Source organism: Opisthorchis viverrini, assembly GCF_000715545.1.
Source record: "Opisthorchis viverrini unplaced genomic scaffold opera_v5_73, whole genome shotgun sequence".
NCBI lineage: Eukaryota > Metazoa > Platyhelminthes > Trematoda > Opisthorchiida > Opisthorchiidae > Opisthorchis > Opisthorchis viverrini.
The window spans coordinates 610,374-630,063 of NW_008751729.1; the positions used below are offsets into that span (position 1 = coordinate 610,374).

At 46.2% G+C, this 19,690-nt stretch overlaps 2 protein-coding genes across 2 annotated transcripts in view; one reads left to right on the forward strand and one right to left on the reverse strand.

Annotated features, from left to right (window-relative positions):
• Positions 1-19,690, forward strand: part of T265_13511 (hypothetical protein) — a gene marked incomplete at both ends in the record, with an annotated part of 37,955 nt that overhangs the window by 9,298 nt on the left and 8,967 nt on the right. Inside the window, 4 exons of the mRNA XM_009169187.1 lie at positions 2,889-3,041; positions 8,974-9,077; positions 15,553-15,821; positions 16,324-16,693. Coding sequence (XP_009167451.1) covers positions 2,889-3,041; positions 8,974-9,077; positions 15,553-15,821; positions 16,324-16,693 — 896 coding nt within the window. The remainder of the gene's footprint in view (positions 1-2,888; positions 3,042-8,973; positions 9,078-15,552; positions 15,822-16,323; positions 16,694-19,690) is intronic.
• On the reverse strand, positions 2,492-14,179 carry T265_04422 (hypothetical protein; the record flags this gene model as incomplete). The annotated part of the gene is made up of 4 exons (XM_009169167.1): positions 2,492-2,674; positions 4,328-4,375; positions 10,352-10,578; positions 13,948-14,179. The coding sequence occupies 4 exons, from the start codon at positions 14,177-14,179 to the stop codon at positions 2,492-2,494; spliced, it is 690 nt and encodes a 229-aa protein (XP_009167431.1).

Here is a 19,690-nt window from a genome sequence, read left to right on the forward strand (position 1 = left end):
CGAAAGACGTCACCCTGATTGAGCATGTCCAGCGAGCCGCTACGAAGATGGTTGTTGACCTCAAATCCGTGGACCACGATACCCGTCTCGCGGTGCTTGATCTCTTTCCTCTGGAGTATCATCTCCTCCGAGGGGACCTAATTCTTACTTATGCCCTGTCTGAACAAGGCTTGGCAAACAGGTTTTTTCATCGTTGACCCAGAAATCACACGGCGGAGCCATGGTGACAAGATTTTCAAGCTCAGAGCGCACACATTCATTAGGCAAAATTTTTTCTCATTCCGGGCGGTAGCTTCGTGGAATGACCTCCCTCCGACGGTTGTCCACGCTCCTTCTAGAACCCAGTTCAAAGCACTACTAGTCATTAATTTATGCGAATCATCGCGCTGGCAAGCATACTGCCGTGCGCTGAGAACATAAAGAGTAGTGCTACACCTTTTCACTCGTGCCTCTCAGGTGAACGACAGCCGCTGAACGACAAGAACAAAACCGACCTGAGAAACGGGCAAAGATCCTCGATCCTGTGTATCATTTCGTATGAATCCGCGTGAGTTATTCATATTTTTCTGGCGTGGATGACTGTCGGCATACCTCTTAGTGTCTTGTGAAGAAATATTTCTCAGTAATGGTATCAATTCCGAGAAATAGTGTCGATACTGTTTCTTGTATTATTTATCTTGAGACTGTTTTACGTCAGTCTTCGCAAGAACAGACGAGTGTCAAAGCTGAAAAGGATCATAACTGTCCTAAACCCGATCATTTGCGCACTGACGGGAGAAAATAGAAGCGAAGTTGGGCGAGGCATCTCGAATTCGTTTGTCCGACTGGCCGTACTCCATCATCCAACCATGGAACGTCGTTAGTGGAAACCCTGGTTGAGTAGCTAAGCCTGTTTGGGCCAATCATATAATCGGGTTTGGCTTGTGCGCGAGTGGGCTCTCTTCTGGTCTGAGGCTCCCATCCACAGCATGGGTTAACCATGAATAACGGTTTTGAAGGAGTGATGAAGGATGCTAATTCTACAAAGACAAAAAACAGCGGAGCACTGTCCCATATGTTCCGGCGTTGTAGCTGACTGTTTGTCTTTCCCATCCGCTCGTTACCTGTTATAGTGTGCACGCTATGGAAACATTAGGGGACGGTTGTTCTCCGAAGACAGGCGTTCACGACAATTTCTGTGGATGGATGAGCCGAAGTCCAATAAGCAAGGTTGAGCATCACCAATACTTACTTATGATCTAACTGATAGACAGTTTTTGAGCTGCCCTTGACACAGCTGAATTTTTACTCGCGCCAACGTTATATGTCACTTTTGGTCCCGTGGTTACATTGTGGTCCAAACTTTCGCTTACTTAGCCTTCCGATTTTCTAAACTATGTCGATTGGTACTGGTTCTGAACGGTCCTTCCTGTTCATTTCCACGACCCTGGGATTGGGTCGAGTTCGGTTGTTGCACTTAGCTCTGCCGTGTGATAACTTCAACAAATGGCAGCCTTGGGAATGAAGGCACATCATGTTCCGACCATGCTAGTGCAATGAATCTTGGCAACGATGTGGCCCATGGGAAGCCCATGTGGGCAACTTATGGGCAATTCATTGTTCGTCTATATTTCCCAGTTGGGCGTTGCCCGGAAATCAATATCTTACATGCAGGATCATCCGTGTGCATGCTGCGCGAGCACCTGTTTGATCAGCCAATATTTCTTTGCATACCATCTGCAGCATAACGAACACAATTTTGCGAACTATGGGTCAGAACAATACCGATTCGATAGCTCGCACTGCCTCGCACTCCGTATTCCTCAACACGGTCGAAATACTTCTGAATTAGTCTCATCGTCATCATCCTCGATAGCAGGACATCAGTGCTCGATACTGATGCTTTGCTGCCGTAATTAGAGTCTATTGTTGCTCAAAAGGTACCTGTTAGTTGCAGCTGAATTAGAAGTCAGTTGTGCATTACTCACTGCGTCTTCGGCTAAGGCGAGCCCCCTACAGCCAAGTGGATCTGACTGTTAGGCCGTTGGCGCCGTTAAAGGTCCCTCGAGGACACCCTAGCGACCGCTGTCTTGCGGTCCGCATTTTGAATCAGAGGCTGCGAGGATGGTCCTCAAACAAAACCTTACCACATCCATCTGCCTTGTGGGTCAGGCTCAAGGTGTGGCTGCTCAACCAAACCCCCTTCGGACTGGACAATCGGGAAGTATCATTTGCCGTCATAGCTGTTCGTCCACTGGCTCATCCCAGACCCCTCGTCCAGGTCCCAATCAGCTGTAAGTCATCTGGTCGTTGCTCCGTATTGAAGATTCTGCTTCCAAACTAACCCTTAATAACTTCAAGGATCTGTTCCACGTTATTGCTTTCGACATGCTTATTCTGTGTCATACGGATATTGTCCTTGTTCTCTCGGCCGATGTCTGTTCTATCCCTGAAACAAGGATACACGGTCATGCACTTAAACAGCTCGGGACAGACCCAGGTTTCTCGTACTTTATTCTTTTGGTGTCTGGTGATCTTGATGTGGTGACTCTGGAGCAAAGGTGTCCCCCATAAATTCTTGACCCTCATTAAGGCGCTGTACGCCAACTTCCGCGGCCGTGTATAGGTCTACGGGAAGCTCACTCACTAAATAATCTAAATAATTCTGCCTCGCGGTTCGGCATGCTCCGCGCACCTGCAAAGTGCGAAGTGCTACTGCAAGACTGGGTGGGCTCGAACCCTAGCCTCATGCTTGCGGATGAACCGATTAAGGCAGTAGACAAATTTGTTTACCTGGGCAGCTGTATCAATCCCGGTGACCTGGCGAAAGATGATATTTCCATCTAGATTGGGAAGGCCAGAGCAGCTTTTGCGAACCTACGTTACCAGTGGCGTAGGCGTGACATCAGCTTCTCTGTCAAGGGTCGAGTTTACAATACTGCGGTGCGTTCCACCGCGGCGGCCGCCGCGCGCCGAGGACGTCAAAAGACTCAGTGTTTGACCATCGATGTCTTCGGAACACTGCCCGAATCTGTTGGGAACACCGGATCAGCAATTCTGAAGTACGTCGAATGGTATTTGCGAGAAATACCTCACCCTCGATAGGTGAACTGATCACACTGAATAGGTCGCGCTGGCCTGGCCAGTCGACCAACTTCCTCGAAGGGCTCTTTTCGCACAACCACGTGAAGGGTGGAAGACAGCCAGAGGCGGTCAAACAATGACTTGGCAGCGAAGTGTGAAAGCCATTACCAGCAAACTCAGCTGCGCTGGTCATTGTCATCTTCCTGGATGGGGACCCCGAGACGGTCCACATCAATGGTTGGAGACATTGTCAGACATGGCCCGGTCGCACCCTCAATGGCGCTCGTGCATCCAAGCTATTGCCTTCAATGCATAGCTCCTTTTCCAACCCCTCCCCACTTGACAGCCCACTGACAGTGCTGGATTTATACACCAATTTGTCAACTCCTGCATGCAATGCGTAGCTACCTACCCCACTCCCATCGGTGAACGAAACTGCGGAAGCTACAACCACTGTACGACGAGTACGCGGTTATTATAGCTGACTATGATGATGATGATGGATTCACTCTGCTGGGCTGGATTTCAGTAAACAGTCGTATCTGCGCTATTAGATGTACTGGTTCATTCAATATCAGTGCATTTCGACGTGTCAAACGGTATTTTGTTTGTTGTATGACTGTCCACTGTGACGTACGGTAGTTTTAAGTCTGATAAATACAGCTACTATTGTGATTTGTCACGGATGCTCTCTGGAGTACATACATTGTGATTCTGGCTCATGTGTGAGTGCTCATGCCGACCGATTAACTCCTGAAGCAGCCCGTTTTTGCGGCTAGTTCGGGGCTGGCGCTTACCGCAAAGATAATGAGGAGCAACACAAGCGTTCACATTGTACGACCTGGTGGCCGCTAACTGCAAACCAGCTATGGAATCATTCGGACTATGTGGTTATCAGCAACCGGTGGAGAAATCCGATGCAAGATTGTCGTTTATGTTGGTGCTCTACTCGACTCCGATCATGGCATTATACGGACACGCGTATCCGTTCCCGTTCCCTGAAGACCAATTAATACAAAGCCATTCATTTCATCACCTGCAAGCGTATCTGTAGCTCAACAATATTGAGCTGAGTTGACTGGTAATCTCCCAGAACTCTGTGGGCACAATGGAGATTCCGTTGATGAATAGAGAAGGGTGGAATAAGCCATGAGTACAGCCTGTGATGTTCTCTACCCGAGGTTGCTCTCATACCTCGATAAACACTGGATCCTGTCACTATTAGAAGCTCTGACGAGCCAGGAGAAACACGCCAACAACATACCACTATGGTGGGGCGCGTAGATCCTTCAAACGCCGGATAATGAATAGCCTAAGGATTGAAAGAGAGACTGAGTAAGAGGATCACAAATGTCCGGGAAATACAGAAATTTTTTTACAACGGGGAATAATCACGCCGTTCTAGTTAGTCCAATCGACTTGTTCGAAGAGAGCGGGTGCTAGCCAGAGTATCTCCGAGAAGGCCTCAATTCATTCACAAAAATGTATTGAACAATGCGCCGAACACTTTGAAGAACACTTCATCCTTATCACTGACAGCAAAACCGGATTAAAACACTGGTGCTTCCCTTCCGTATGACCATACTAGTTCATTTCAAAGAGGCCTCATAATCGAAAGAAGACAGAAATAGGAAGAGTTGGCGGCCCATTAAAGGGATGGACTGCAGCAAAGATTCCAGGTAGTACATTTCCAGCACTCAGTCAGACAATCGGGCTGGTCCTGCCTCTTCCTTACTCCAAACGGAATGTTGCGGAATTGACATGAGCTCCAACAGGCCTCGATAGCAGCATATATCCGTATTGTTTATGCAGGATATGATAGTACGCATTTTTGTATTCAGTTTGCTGAAAACAGCCATTTTATTTATCAATTAATTGATTAATGGCAATGCGGTCAAGTTAGGCGTACTTGTTGATTGCAAAGCTGTAGTGAAAAACAAGACGTCCTTTATGTCTATCACTGGAAGTAACGAGCACTTGTGCCACTCTCAACAAACGAGCGACTCCCGTACGAATGAATACCTCATCAGCAACACACTGTCATATTGGCCTGGTATTGCAGCCAGCAGACAAAGTCTCGAAGAGTGGTTAAGACTCTGATCGGGTCGCCGTAACACCACACAGAGATGGGTGGCTTGATTTCCCCAAATGAAATATTCAGCTTTTCGTGGAGTTGTAGGAAATCATCACCAATTGGGACATCACACCACAAGGACGCTCAAGTCTTCTACTTGTGAAGATGCACAGCGTAAGAAGGTATGTAGTTTTCAGGACTACCAGTATCGACAGATACTTCCAATGGTGGCAAAAAATTATGGGCTGTGACAGTAGTGAGTAAAGGTAACACAAAGAGCTTATAAAGAAATCCAGGCACGTGAGCTTTCTGGAATTCTCCCTTATCGCATTTCTCACACTGCCTCACGAACCAAACACTGAAAACGAGGATGCCTGTTATGTTCACAGAAAAAATCTATCAGAAGCAGCCAAGCCTGAGAAGTGGTGAATTTAGACTGTTCTATGATGCAGTCGTATAACAATGCTTCAGAGCTCACGTAGGACTGTGATTGCTTTTGGGCTTTCCATGCACTTTCCAGAGTAAGTGCTCGAATGGCTAATCTTAGAACAAAAGAACAGTGCGAGCGATTGATGACGCATGGGTTACAAAGGGTGTCATACAGAGAACCCAAAGAGCAAATCCTGCGCCACCAGGTATTAACAGCCTTCAATCAGCTGGAACAGAGGTCATGCTACTGTTATTGTTTGATGAAACCATTTTAGCAGTTTCCCCTTTAACTCCACGTCGGTATGCGTGATAGAAAAAGTAAGTACCGACTTTTCAGCGTCGAATTTCTAAGAAGAATTTTGGTTCACTTTTGTGTCGTATATGAAGACGAAAATCTTTGGTCACAAGCAAGTGTTTGGCGGGGAGATCATGCCACCATTTCGAATGACCTCAGCTACTTGTGATGGTTGATTACAGCCGGAGGAAGACAGCGTTTTCGGGAAAGAAAAACGACGGGTTGCTTATTGTCATTGTCGTTTAGCCAGAAACATCTGATGTCAGTTTTGATCCCCACCCTCTGTCTCTATCAACAGTGACGACTTCTGTTCGCATCAACTCCGCTTTCAAGCTTTCGTACGCTACAGCAGCACCAGGGAAAATAAGATAGATTCGATCGGGATATATTTCGCTAGTAGTGGTAAGTGGACGCACCAACCGTTTGCCCAGCTTTTGGATCACCGGCTACCGTCAACTCCGGTAGGGCCTGAAGTTGCACAGGGTCTGATTTTTCTGCGTTCACAGCTATTTTGTAACCCAGTAAACACGAACCCAGAGGAACACCATAAATGAGAGACTCAGCTGGGATTCAGGTAAATGTTGCGTGAAATCTAAATTGGTATGCAAATGAGTGCAGTGGTCAAATAAACCCAGTAATTTTGTAAAGTAAGAAACTCCGTAAACTCAGCGGCCCAGAAATATGCGTGCGTTTTTTACTGTTCAAAATGAGTCCTTATTCCTCTACGCCAGATAAAAACTCATACAAATTCATGCCATTTCCTCTACCACAAACGTAGTATGAGCTTTTCATGTATAGCTTTAATGGATGTCGCGTTGAAAATCAGTCACTCCGTTTGTGACGCCGAACGGGGTGCGACCACAGTTTAGAGGTTATTGCATGCTCCAGAAATAATATGGAGTTTTTCACTGCTCATAATGGGAAACTGATACAAAACGTTTCCAAAATTAATTGTATCAAAAAGTGCGAAGTCCTTTTGGTTGTGGTATCTATTTGAGGTAGTGGTTAAGCACCAATCTGAGTGAATCTATTTATTATCTGGATGTAGTCAACAACCATGTGCTTTCCATAACTTTGGTTCTTTACAGCACCTCTGCTGTCTGAGGGGATCTTGGTAGTTCGACGGTACTGCTTGATTAGTCGAAAAAGTTCAGGCTGGATGAAATCTTCGTCCTTGACGCTGGTTTCCAGATTTGTCTCTTATCAACCGGAAAACAGGGGCAAGATGTTCAAACTGGGGGATTGTTCTTGCAACGGTTTGTCCACACATAGACAGACATACAGTGTGCCGAATATTTTCTAGACCATTTAGCGTTTTTCCGTTTCATTCTACTTATATTTTTCCCCGTTTTAGCTACTAAACTGCTTCTGCTACGCTGAATTAAACCGATATTTCGAAATACTCCCCGGCCTACCTGAAATCTTAGAATTACGCTGGTTGTTTGTTTGCGTTCGTGACGTCGAATGGAATTTCAACAGTCATGATTTCGGAGAAAATCATATCTGAGTAGAACATCCGCACGCCGATTAGTAGGTATACAAGTTTTTGCGCGTGGGCAAAATGTACCTCTTTGGCTGCTGATTTTGCTGGAATTCGCCAGGAGCTTGGCTACCTGAGGGTAGTAAGTGTTATTATAAGCTTTTTGAGATCCTCGTGAACGGCCTGGTTATCTTCAAGCCAATGAGAATTGCATTCGAAGATGTGAATGATAAGGTGAACTTCGTTCATGGGACTCAGGTGGATATTGCCTAATCAGTCGCGAGTTTTTTTTATTAGCTTTCCCTATCGGTTACTACAGCGTTACACAGCCGCCCCACTGGTAATGTAGTGGCAGTGACAATTGGGCACTCCAGTGGACTCCGTTGTCAATCGTAACTCGTTCAGCTGTAGCACCCTTTCGGTGTCTAACTGCCATGCCGTCCGAAGGTTGCACGAGGGCTGGGATACTGCCAGGCCGCCTAAGCATAGACAGGGGAAGTCGAGAGGCGGAGGTCAGGTTCGAACCATGGGAGCTTCTGGCAGTAAATTTGCGCTCCAACCACTTGGGCCATGTCGCCCCAGCATAGACAACGCAGAACTTCCGCAGCGAGGATTGATAAATAAGCGGACTCGTTACAGAAGCCGACAGCTTAGGACTGGAACCTGAACAACAGTGTTTTGGAAAGTGACCCTCATCTTACGTGGCCTATAGATAGTATTTGGCGAGGCATTTTTAACGCGAATACTGTGCACCATCGAAGAAGAGATAAGCAGACTATATCAGTGCGAAATTCTCAGCTGACGGACACACCGTCAGCTGTAAACCGTGTGCATGTACAGTGATTCTAGCTGCTACAGTTTCGTTTGCCGATGGTTTTGAGTAACAGGATAGGTACGCATTGAAGGAAGTTATTGAGTTACTCCAGGGGCGATAATGAGCTTGTTACTTTTTGGTAGATTGAAGTAGGGGGCTATGTGTTGGGTGTATGTGAGCCTTTGAGCGTGGGACTAGGTAATGTCTGCCGGTGTGTCAGACCGTTTACGTGTTCTCTGTTAGGACCTTTACTCAGATAAATGACAACGAACAGCGTAAGTGAGTTTGTTCATGGCAGTTTTCATACTTTCGTACCAAATCGTGGCCTGAACTAAGCTAGCTCTTTTCCGCCCTCTCGTTTCCTCGAAGGGAAAATCGACCCACTGGCAATTGACTATAGATTGTCATAAGTTTGTCCATCGCGTGCGATGGTAGGAAACCTCCCAGTATCGTTTATCATTACTGATATGGTATTCTCACCAGATTCGGGCTTCGTCTCGAAAGCCGTTTGAGTCAAACGTCGAGGGTTTTTAACATTCTCAGGTCACAGGAGCCCGGTTTCTGGCTCAAACAATATAGACCTGGCTGCAGCATTGCAAACTCGACCCCTGGCCGACAAACCGATGTCACGTCTACATCACAGGTGTTGCAAGTTGGCAAGAGCCGCCATAGCTTCTACCTGAATGACGACGTTGTCTTTGATCAAACCTCCGGGACGGATACAGCGCCCCAGATGGAACTATGGGACTAGGGATACTACTACTTAGACCGATGAAGAGGTCCAGTTGAGTTGACCCATTTTAGGATTTTGACTTCAGAGTACAACCCACAACAACGTGGGAGGATGAGAGGCCTTGTTCAGGGGGTTCTTCTCTGGTCATTGACACAGAATTTCGACCTGTGAAGCAGTTGCGCTTTCTTGGTAGGTGCTGCTTGCAGCCAGGGACTCACCAGTCTGGTTCTGCTTCTCCGTATTGGGCCACAGTTGATAAGGCATAGCTACTACTACTGCTACTGCACATAGTAGGTGGGCTTGGGATCGCGTTGGGCTAGGTGTTAATTGTATACTGGCTGTATTGTCGTTTGTCATGGGTTCCAGACGCGAAAAACCTAACCCTGTTTATATCTGATGTTTACTCGAAAAGTGACTCTGGTACCTTGGCCAGAGATGGTCATTGGCAATACTGCATGTATCTTCGTCAATACGTAATTTTCCACAACGTCCACCAACAAGTGCTTGAGTTCGTGTGGACTTTTCCTAGCCAAGTGTTCATTGAGCGAGCGGCCGTTTGAACAATCAAATTCAGTGAGCTTCTGATATTTTTCACTCTTGTTTTCCATAGTTCGTTGGTGGTCAGTAGAGCATATTAGTCATAGGTTTAATTGGTTTCCTTTAATTACTAATATCACCGGAGCACTCTAAGTGATGTGTTTGGAATCGCGCGATGTCGCCAAACAGACGGTGCGCGGTAAAAGTTTGGGCTAACCTTGCGAGGAGTCCGGACTTTAGCACGATCTTCGTGAGTTCGGTTGAAAGGGATCTCTGGAAAAGGCTTTCGAAAAGAGCTACTGTGTTTTTATTTCGCTAATAATCGGACAGTATATTCTTACCAAGTTCAAATGGTATGGAAGTATTATACCTGTACTTGAGCATTGAACATAGACTGTCTAATGCTGGGGCTTAACTCCCGAGCAGATGCATTTTGCGACAATCTTCGAAACCGCATTGAATATCACGCTCGGTTGAGTATAGGTGCAAGCACACTTGTGAGGAGTCGAGTTTGTACGGCTACTTCGGTGCTGTTAGGCGACCATATGTTACGAATGGTCTACACAAGCCCACCTTAGATTGATAACATTTGGCTGAAAATTCATGAAAACTTAGTATGGGGACCACCGCGACGGTTTTATTGGATTACCTAGCTTTCTTCTCAATCCCCCCTTAACTTTTTGGCCATTTTGCATGAAATTTTCACCTTGTGCTCACCGTGTGTGTGTGCTTCACAACATACATAGCCTTAAATGGGTTTTCCTGGCCCGTCGACATGCTTTCCAGCCAGATTTATTCGCTTGATGGTATTTCTGTTTCAGTAAAAAGCAGCGTTATTTGCACTGCGCATGCAATTTTGATGCAGCAGGTGGACAATTATTGTGAACAGGCGGAACAGTCTCATCCGACTTCAGAAGTCAACTTACTATCGACTGTTCCCACTGATTTGTCAAAATCGCCTGGACTGGATGACCAGGGTAATTCTCCCTTGCCAGAAAATGATCAGGTCGAAGGGGGCGAGCTTGATTCATTGACGTCTGAATATCTAGAAGCGGCGTGTGCTTTGCGGATCCGCCGCGACGCACGGAGACAACGGCGAATCCGACTTCAAAAACATATTGAGCATACCCAGCAGATGATGCGTGAAGCGGACCTAGAAAGAAAGCGTTGGATTCCTGCACGGGTTTTACGCCGTTTAGGTCGATTTTTTTCTGAGAATGGATTTGTTCGAAGTCCCCGTGGAGCCTTTATCATTTGTACAGCCATAACTACTGGTGTTACTTTCCTTTTTATCGTTGCATATCGCTACTGGTTCCGCAGAGTTCAATAGTTATTTCGGAACCTCTTGGGTGCTTTTACCATCGTTTCCCTATCCTAGTTGTGTCCATGCATTTCAATTTTGCTATCTTCTCAGGTTAACTTGCTGATTCGCAACTTCGGTCGAATAACACCACTTGTTTATATCCGATCTTCCAAACACATATGGTCAGCACTCGTTGCATTATGTAGTTTCTATCAATAGCGCCAATATACATATCTCTACTGTTATTCACTTCTTTCATCCTACGTCCTGGCATTTGAGTTGTTATGTTATCCAATCGGGCGCGTATTACTACCCAAAGGTATGTTGAAGAAATAGATGTACCTACAACTTCCCTCCTTTGGTTTTTGAAACTTGTAAGACACGTGGATCCCCGTGCAGGCTTCTGTAAACTTTTGTTAATCGAGGATTTGGTCTGACCATTCAGTCTATACTGTGCAATTGCCTGATGAGTGGATGTTTTCATTCGGTCAACTGTAGGGATGTTACTCCTCTGTTTCGTTTATAGGGTACTCTGGACCGTGATCTCTTGGTCCTTGTATTTATGGGTGGATCCGTTATTCTCCCTTGCATGTATGTAGACAGCACCAAGCTAAGGGTTCTGGTGTACTTTGGGTCACTTGGCCTCACATGAGGGACCACTATATCAACAAGTGATGACGTAGGTAGTCCTGAATGCGGTAGTGTCTGGTAATCCTTTCATTGTTTCTTATTATTGGCTTTGGGATCAAGTGATCCGCAATTTGTGAGGTCTGGCCTCCGTTATTCTGCCCAGAGTGCCTAATATAAACCTGAATTTTGTGACTCCCAGCGAGCCCACGCAGGATCTTGTCTGTGGGCTGAACGGAAGCGATACTGAGTAGGTTAATACCCAGGTGATTCGCTCTGGTGCCCTTGACGTAGGGGATTTAAGCGGACGCTCATTTTTCAGACACTTTCCTCACTCTTCAACTGAGCTGTATGAATTTAGCTGAGCCGTGGGCGAACCTTATTCGTTTTTAAATAAAGCATAAGTGAATTATGCTGAACTGTCCTGTTTTTTCATCAGAAACATGATTTTTTTGTCCTCTTTTTCATTGTGAGCAGTTTGAGTGCAGAATACGTGTTATACCTGTTGAATAAGGCACTTAGCTTTAGTACCAGACGGAGCAATTACCTGATAATCTATTGCCTGTTTCTAACGGTCAAGTAGACGCCGTTATAGTCCTCTGGTTTTCGTGAATAAATTTAAACTCACAGAAATATATTTCCGGACCCCATAGTCACTTTCATTATTGTCAGCAATACTGGCTGCCAACTGTTATATAAGCATGACGAAACAACACCCACCAAGGAGCAAAAAGACTGGTGAGGATCCGGCCCCCTTTTTCTGGTAGATTCGGAGTCTACGGACTGGAGGTCAACGACGTAACTGACTTAGCTGAATGGGCCTTGTAGCCACAGGAACACGATATCTTTCATGTGTGGTGATTGAATAGTCGGTAGCGTGCACATATATGACCTATGCACCGAAACCCGGGTACTTGTGGGCGTGAATGAGCCTTGCCGAACGGTTCTCTTTGGAAACCGTAAAATGAAGGTAACGATGTTGCTGCACCTCTGCTTCACACATTTGGATCTAATGCATTCTGTGTATACGAGTAAAATTTGCCATCTGGCATTTTTCAAGTTCTTCTGGTACCCCCAAGTCAAATCAGTGGTAGTTTTGCGCACCGAAAATTAAGTTTTCAGTTTTTAGTTATTATCGTTTTTAAACACGATAGGAGGAAAAAGCCACTAACCCGCTACACAGTCTGGTGTCAGTATGACAATGCCTTCAGCTGGGATTGCACAATTTACCTGTCGCAAGACTGAATGTTAGAGATCAGCGAAGTGTTGAATGCAGCTGCGTGAAACATATTGATTGCATACTTCAGACTTACGTCATCCAGATACACCCTGATTTTTTCTGTTATACGTTGTGTAGATCATTTGGTTCCGGGCTGTAGGCAAACGAGTATTTATGTGTTCCTTGGAGTGTGATTTGTGTGCAAGTGGGAAACTAGATCAATAATGCCGTAATGAGACATTTAGCCAACAGGACAAGAGTAGCCAGTGCAATCGACTCAAGAACCTAACCCGAAACCATCATCATCGTCATCACCGAGAGCATGACATCAGTGTTTAACACCGATGCTTCACTGCCGTACAACCATAATTTATTTGAAAGCCTTATTGTAAATAAAAGAGTAAAGGTAGACGGAGAAGGGACTTGGTGCTGGCTTACGACAACCATTCCGAGGTGCCTACACCTTCAGACATTCACTCAGGCAATATGCATAGAAACTGACAACAAGAACGCCACTGGCATCGGTTGGCAGCCATACCTTGTAGTGTCTCCAACCAAGCACATTGAGAATCACGCGGTCCCCATCCTGGAAGGCGAGTAGTACCAACTGCACCCAAGCGTTTCGTGATCTTCTCCATACTTATCTGCCAAGTCCAAAGTTGGTCACCGCTTTGTTTACGCCACTTTGAATTGGGTATAAAAAACAGTACTCTCTTCGACAAACGATGGTTCTGCATACGTAACACATGTTCCAATCAACGCAGCTTCTGGTACTGGACAAATTTTTCAATGAAGTACTCGTTGCACAACCGAAGACGCTTTCTCACTGCCCCATTATGGATTCGCCGATCTCCAGATTGATAAGGTTTTCTTCACAGGCTATTTGAACACCAGGGTTTTGGTGACCCTCCAGCGTTCGTCTCATTGTTTCATCGATCACGAAGTTAAAAAGGAATGGAGAGAGTGGGCATCCCTGACGGACACCGCTTTGTGTACGGAAACTTTTGGAGAGCTCTCCGTACACTCTCACAGGTCCGGATGTCTAAGAATACAAAGAACGTATTATGTTTACAAACTTCCGGAGCATTCCTTAGTGGACAACCGTGTCAAAAAAATAGATCGATCAACCGAGTCAAATATGCCTCGGAAATCCAGGGATACTAGAGTTTTGGGTCACTAATACGTATGGCGTTGTCCTAGCACCTGACGGAGTGTGAAGGTTTGGTCCACGCAACCCCTACCAGGTCGGAATCCCGCTTGCTGCTCTCGAGTCGGTATCTCACGAGCCACAATAAGGCGATGAAGCACAGTTGACGCCAACGGTCTCATTACGACCGAGGTCAAGCTGGTCCCCCTGTGGTTACCCCACTCACCACGCACTCTTTTTTTGAAAATGGGCTCTATCACCGACTCTCCCCAGTTGTCTGGGACAGACTCCTTTTCCCAAATGCAAGCAAATAAATCGGACAAGCGCTGACTGAGGACTTCACCCCCGTCTTTGAACAGTGCGCGCGGGAGGTCATCCGGACCAGGAGCTCGGCGGCGCTTGAGAGAACATATGCAGCCGTAAACCTCCGTGGCCTTAGGTAGCTCCACGTTCACCATCCAGGGTTCTACTTTACCTGTGGGCTCTAGATTAGTGCCAGCTGGTGGCTACGACAGTTGTTGTTCCAAGCATTCAGCCCATCGGTCGAGGCGTCCTACTTTGTTCGAGATGGTCGTTCCATTCTGATGCTTGATTGTTTCACTCACAGGTGGTTCCCGGGGACCGGTCGCACGGATCAACTGAAATACTCTCCGGGCATTACCGGCTCTCTGGGCCTGTTTCATTCCTTTGGCTTTCTGTGTCCACCACACTTCACGCTNGTAAACCTCCGTGGCCTTAGGTGGCTCCATGTTCACCGTCCAGGGTACTACTTTACCTGTGGGCTCTGGGTGAGTGCCAGCTGGTGGGTACGACAGTTGTTCAAAGTATTCAGCTCACCGGTCGAGGCGTTCTACTTTATTCGAGATGGTCGTTCCATTCTGATGGTTGGTTGTTTCACTCACAGGTGGTTCCCGGGGACCGGTCGCACGGATCAACTGAAATACTCTCCGGGCATTACCGGCTCTCTGGGCCTGTTTCATTCCTTTGGCTTTCTGTGTCCACCACACTTCACGCTCACTTCCACTTGACCTCTGATGACTCTTCGCACCGTGTTGTGTTCGGAGCCGGCCGGGATGTTTCTCTGAGATTTAAGCAGTGCCACCGTTCGGTCTGATATCCAGTGCTTGGGTGCGCCTGGTTGGTTCGAGTCACAGGCAAAATTCCCAGCGCTATTCAAAGGGGTATCAATCTCGTCCCAGTATGAGTCCACATCTGATGGTGAATCATTTCAGAGAGACTCTAGAAAATGATTTTGTTTAATTCGTCTTACATCCGGATCTGCCAGTCTCTCAGTTGCCAAGCGACTTGTCCGCACCTTACGCAGCCCTGGAAAACGTAGGGAGAAGCGACTCCGGACGAACGCGTGGTCAGAGTCTACAAATGTGTTCCAAAACGATCGGCAGTCAGTTATTAATCCGCGCCATCGGTAACTGATGGCAATGCAGTCGATTTGAGTTTGTGACCGGCTGCCGTTGGCGGATACCATGTGGCCAGACGACTTCGGTTGTTTCAGAAGTTAGTACTACATAAAAACAGTCTGCGATCAGCACACAGCTGAAGCAGCCGTCCCCATTTTCCGTACGTATCTAGTCCAATCCATGTCGACCTCCCAATTGAGTCTCAGATACACCAAGCCTTCCCTTTTGTGCATTGATATCTCCGGTAACCACCACGATGTCTGAGCTTTTAGCTCGCCGCAGCAGAGCATTTAGGGCGTCGTAAAACCTGTCTTTGACGGCGTCGGAGCTACAGTCAGTTGGGCGTAGGCAGACACGATAAACAGACATCTATCAACTTGCCACTTGTGAGACCCCTTCGCAGACGTTATCAGACGAACCGCACAGAGGCGACTATGAGAAGGTATCCAGCCAAGTAAGAATACTTCCGCCCGGTGACTTAGCACGACACCAACCCCTGCATATCCCGCCGCAGCAGCCTCAGGATCACGAGAGGTGCGCAGCCGAAAGCGATTGGAGAATGACGGAGTTGTTAGCTCAATCACTTAGAGCAGCCGGAAGCGAACCAACCCCGAACCTGGATGTCCAGGTGACTGTTTCCGTCAGACCTCTTACCATTGACCAGCCTGGTATGAGAGACTCTGTGAGTGTCACAGGGACACTCCCCAGTATGGCTCGATGGATCGCTGAGGTGCGCAAACCGTCACACCACGGTAAGGTCCAGTCTCCTCGTGACAGGCTTACTCGAAATTCAGAAGAGCCTATCACAGAGGCTGCACTCCAGTGGAAGCGGGAACCAAAATTATGACGAATGCAACTTTTGCACAACAGGAAAATGTGCATGATTCCTTTGAGAGTGTAGCTTGGTTTGATCCTTTTTTATTCAGAAACAAGAACGAAGACCCTCTTTGTAGCAGTGGGGCAGTGGTAAAGGCTGTTACAAATACTCGTGCCAACGCTGTCACCTCCACTTCCGCAGTCCTCGCTAGGGTAATGGTAAGCAAGTCGCAACACAGGCGTATGGTTTAACAAACGATAATTGAGTGGCTTGATTGACGAACATTAAACTCATGTGTTTGTTTAGCTTTCCCTGTATCTAACACCACATAATCAGCTTTATCCCTAAACAGGTACAAATGTGCTAGTCCGGCATCGACTTTCATCTACTCTTATTGTTCCGAATGGAAGTGGCAGCTACACCATTGCCATTCAAAGGTCATCTGAGGAGCTTGTTTCGCAAAGGAAAATCTGACGGTGATAAAGCGGTCGAAGCCACCGAGTATATTTTCGCCTATGAAGACAAGACACGACGAGAAGAAGCCAAGCAGGCTTTGTCCTTTGGACAGTCGGATCTTTTCGGCCCCCCTCCAACCGAATCCAAACTGATTAGTGGTACACTTCCTTATGAATTTCCCCCGGCGTTCGAATTTACTGGGAACACTATATGGGACACGGAAGCAGACAGTTCGCCTCAATATAAGACCATCTTCACCTATTCTGAGCTGCCAGTTACAGGTGGGTAGTTTGCTTATCAATATTTGTTGTTTGTGAGCACTTTTTTCGTATTCTAAAAAGGGACCGGATTACTGCGATTCACTCAAAGGAATTGCAATAGAGAACCTTCTCCGATTTATTGAGGCCCATGAAAGTTTACTGGACAGGAAGCGTGTAAAAGACATTACATTCATGGCAAACAAGTTTACTGATTCGATTTTGGTTCCTGTAAAATTACCACCTTAGTAGCGACTTCAGAATGCCGTACTGGACAAAAGTGGATTTGTAGCTAGCTTACTGGGAGTACGTGATACATTTTTTTCTTGGCTATGTTTGAACCGAATCGACAAAATTGAACGTGTTTTTCTCTAGATTTTACTGGCGTGCCAAACCGACTTTCCGTTTCCCTGCATCTGTTTCGGCAGCCACATCGTTGCAGATTGTGCTTTTTTCTTCCTATATTCGTTCTTTTACAGTACGCAGGTATCGTTCCAGTTGCAAGCTGTAATTGAGTGGGCAGCCGCTTCATGCACCGATTACCACTAGAATTGTGGACATTAAAATCCCTGTTTTGAAGGAGTACTATAACGTTAGGTATTTTGAATACAATAGAGTGTAATTAACTTTTTCTTACGGAGTCTTTTGGATGAGGATTAAAAGGCTGTACGCTGCGATTACTCTTCGCCGGATTTCCGGTGGATCCGATTGAACTCAGTGATCAACTTCCCCAGATGGTTCTTCACAATTATTTGTTATAAATGATACCAACAGAGCTCACAAGGGTTCGAACTGATTACGTTGTTACAGGTTCATAAATAGCTCTCAGAGTGGGTTGGAATATTGGTACCTCGGGTGCATCAGTTGATAATTTATCAGGTGACTGTTGATCTGTTCACCGAGCTTGGCAATTGATTTGCAGACGTTTCGTCACCGTTGGAGGAGACATCTTCAGTGCGCTGTTGGTTGGGTAGTTCCTCTCTTCGTGCCTGCCCAATGAATTTCGTCTGGAGATCTCTGAGAAAATGCAGTTCAACCAACTGGACAACCGGAAGCACAAGCAAAACAATCACACTACCATGTATCAAACGCATTTCGGAGATGACCGCCAGGATACTACGACAGCATGCCATAAAATTTGTCCACAGACCGACTGACACGCTGCGAAGGCCACTATAAAAATCAAAGGGGATACTTAATGCGACGGAAGAGACAAATGTAATCTACAAAATTCAATGCAACGATTATGAGAAACACTACGTGGAACAAACAGGGAGAAAACTACCAGCCAGAGTCGACGAACACAAGCTTGCCACTAGGAGACACGACCAACTCTCTCTCATCTCTGCACACGAATATGGAGAGGTACATAAATTTGATTGAAATAGCGTCAGCATACTGGGCCAGGCAGGAACAAAGAAAGAACGCGAGTTCATGGAGGCGTGGTACTCCACTGATGAAGCAATAAACAGACGCATTGAGATCGATCCTGTCTACCACCCTCTGAGGACAGGAGGTCCAGAACCACAAAAGCTGGAGCCGATCAATGAGTCAAAGAAGAAATCAATAGAACAACAAACTACTAAAAATGGGAGGTACACCACAAACCAATCAGACAACGAAGAAGCCGATCACGACGAAATACAGATTACGAACGGGCCAACCGGAAGAGACAACAATGGACGCCAATTTCAACAGAAGCGCGGTCGTAGGAAGCAAGGAATACAAGCCACAACGCGACACAGATTATGATCAGACCAACTGGAATCCAAGTAGGATGATTGTTAATGGCCAATCCGGTTACAGCGCAACGGCTGCTCTTTGTAAACTATATAAACGCAGGCACGAAGAGAGGAACTACCCAACCAACAGCGCACTGAAGATGTCTCCTCCAACGGTGACGAAACGTCTGCAAATCAATTGCCAAGCTCGGTGAACAGATCAACAGTCACCTGATCAATTACCAAATAGCTGTCAGAAGTTGGCGTTCATACAGAACCTTGAGGATTTCATGAAATTTTCACAAAAAGTTAGAGAATATTGTCAATTCTGTTGTTGAGTTCTATTTACCTCCTATAAACATCGCGTTATTTTGTTGCGGGAATTTCGAACTGCTGTTTCTGTGGACTACTCTTGTTGTATCTTTGTGCTGATATATCAGCTTCTGCTAGGTTGTGGTTCACCCTTAATTTCTTCGCAGCCAACTGTGCGTTATAGATTACACTGAAGTACACCAGACAACCACGAAGCCTATACGTCGGATAATCGCAATGTCTGTCCTTTTTGACTGATTTCCAATCAACCCTTTTTTGACTGTTCATTAACTGTTTCCATACCCTTGAGACAGAAAACACTGACGGTGACTGGCTACCTCTAGTGTCTATGGCTGTTCTCACTGGAAACCGAATTCGCAACTTGGTTAAATGAAGCCTTCAGTTAGCCTTCACCACTTGCATCGTATTTCTGCTGCACAAGGGGAATTATCCTCAAACGTTTGTGCGGCGCCTCCGCACATTTAGTTTTTGGAGACAGTGAACATGTTGCAAAGGTGAATTCAATTGATTGTCTCATATTACTGATACTCGTATTTTTTGAAGAAAGTCGTGTTCATATTTCTGTCATCAAGATATCCATCGGCAACCAACTCTCACCTCAGCACTCGTTGGATTCCTTACCTCTTTATCTTTATCTTGGTAAATGGTTGTCTTCCAGTCTGCTTGACCGAGTATCAAGCCTGTGTAACCGATATCAGTTTTTGGACGTGTCGTTCAATCTTTATGAAGTGGGTTTCTTATGTACTTTTTTGAGAGATTGCCAAACTCGTAACTTGCCGTGAGTTTTGAAGCTGACTGCTATATCTTTCTCAGTCACCGCCAGTCCAAAAGTATCGGTAGTCTAGCTTCTATATGGCGCATAGGGACATTCACGTTACCATTCAGTTATAGTTTATATGGGAACACAAGAACGTGTTCTGACCATGCTGCTGGTCAACATCTACATAGCACTAAAACTGTACATTGT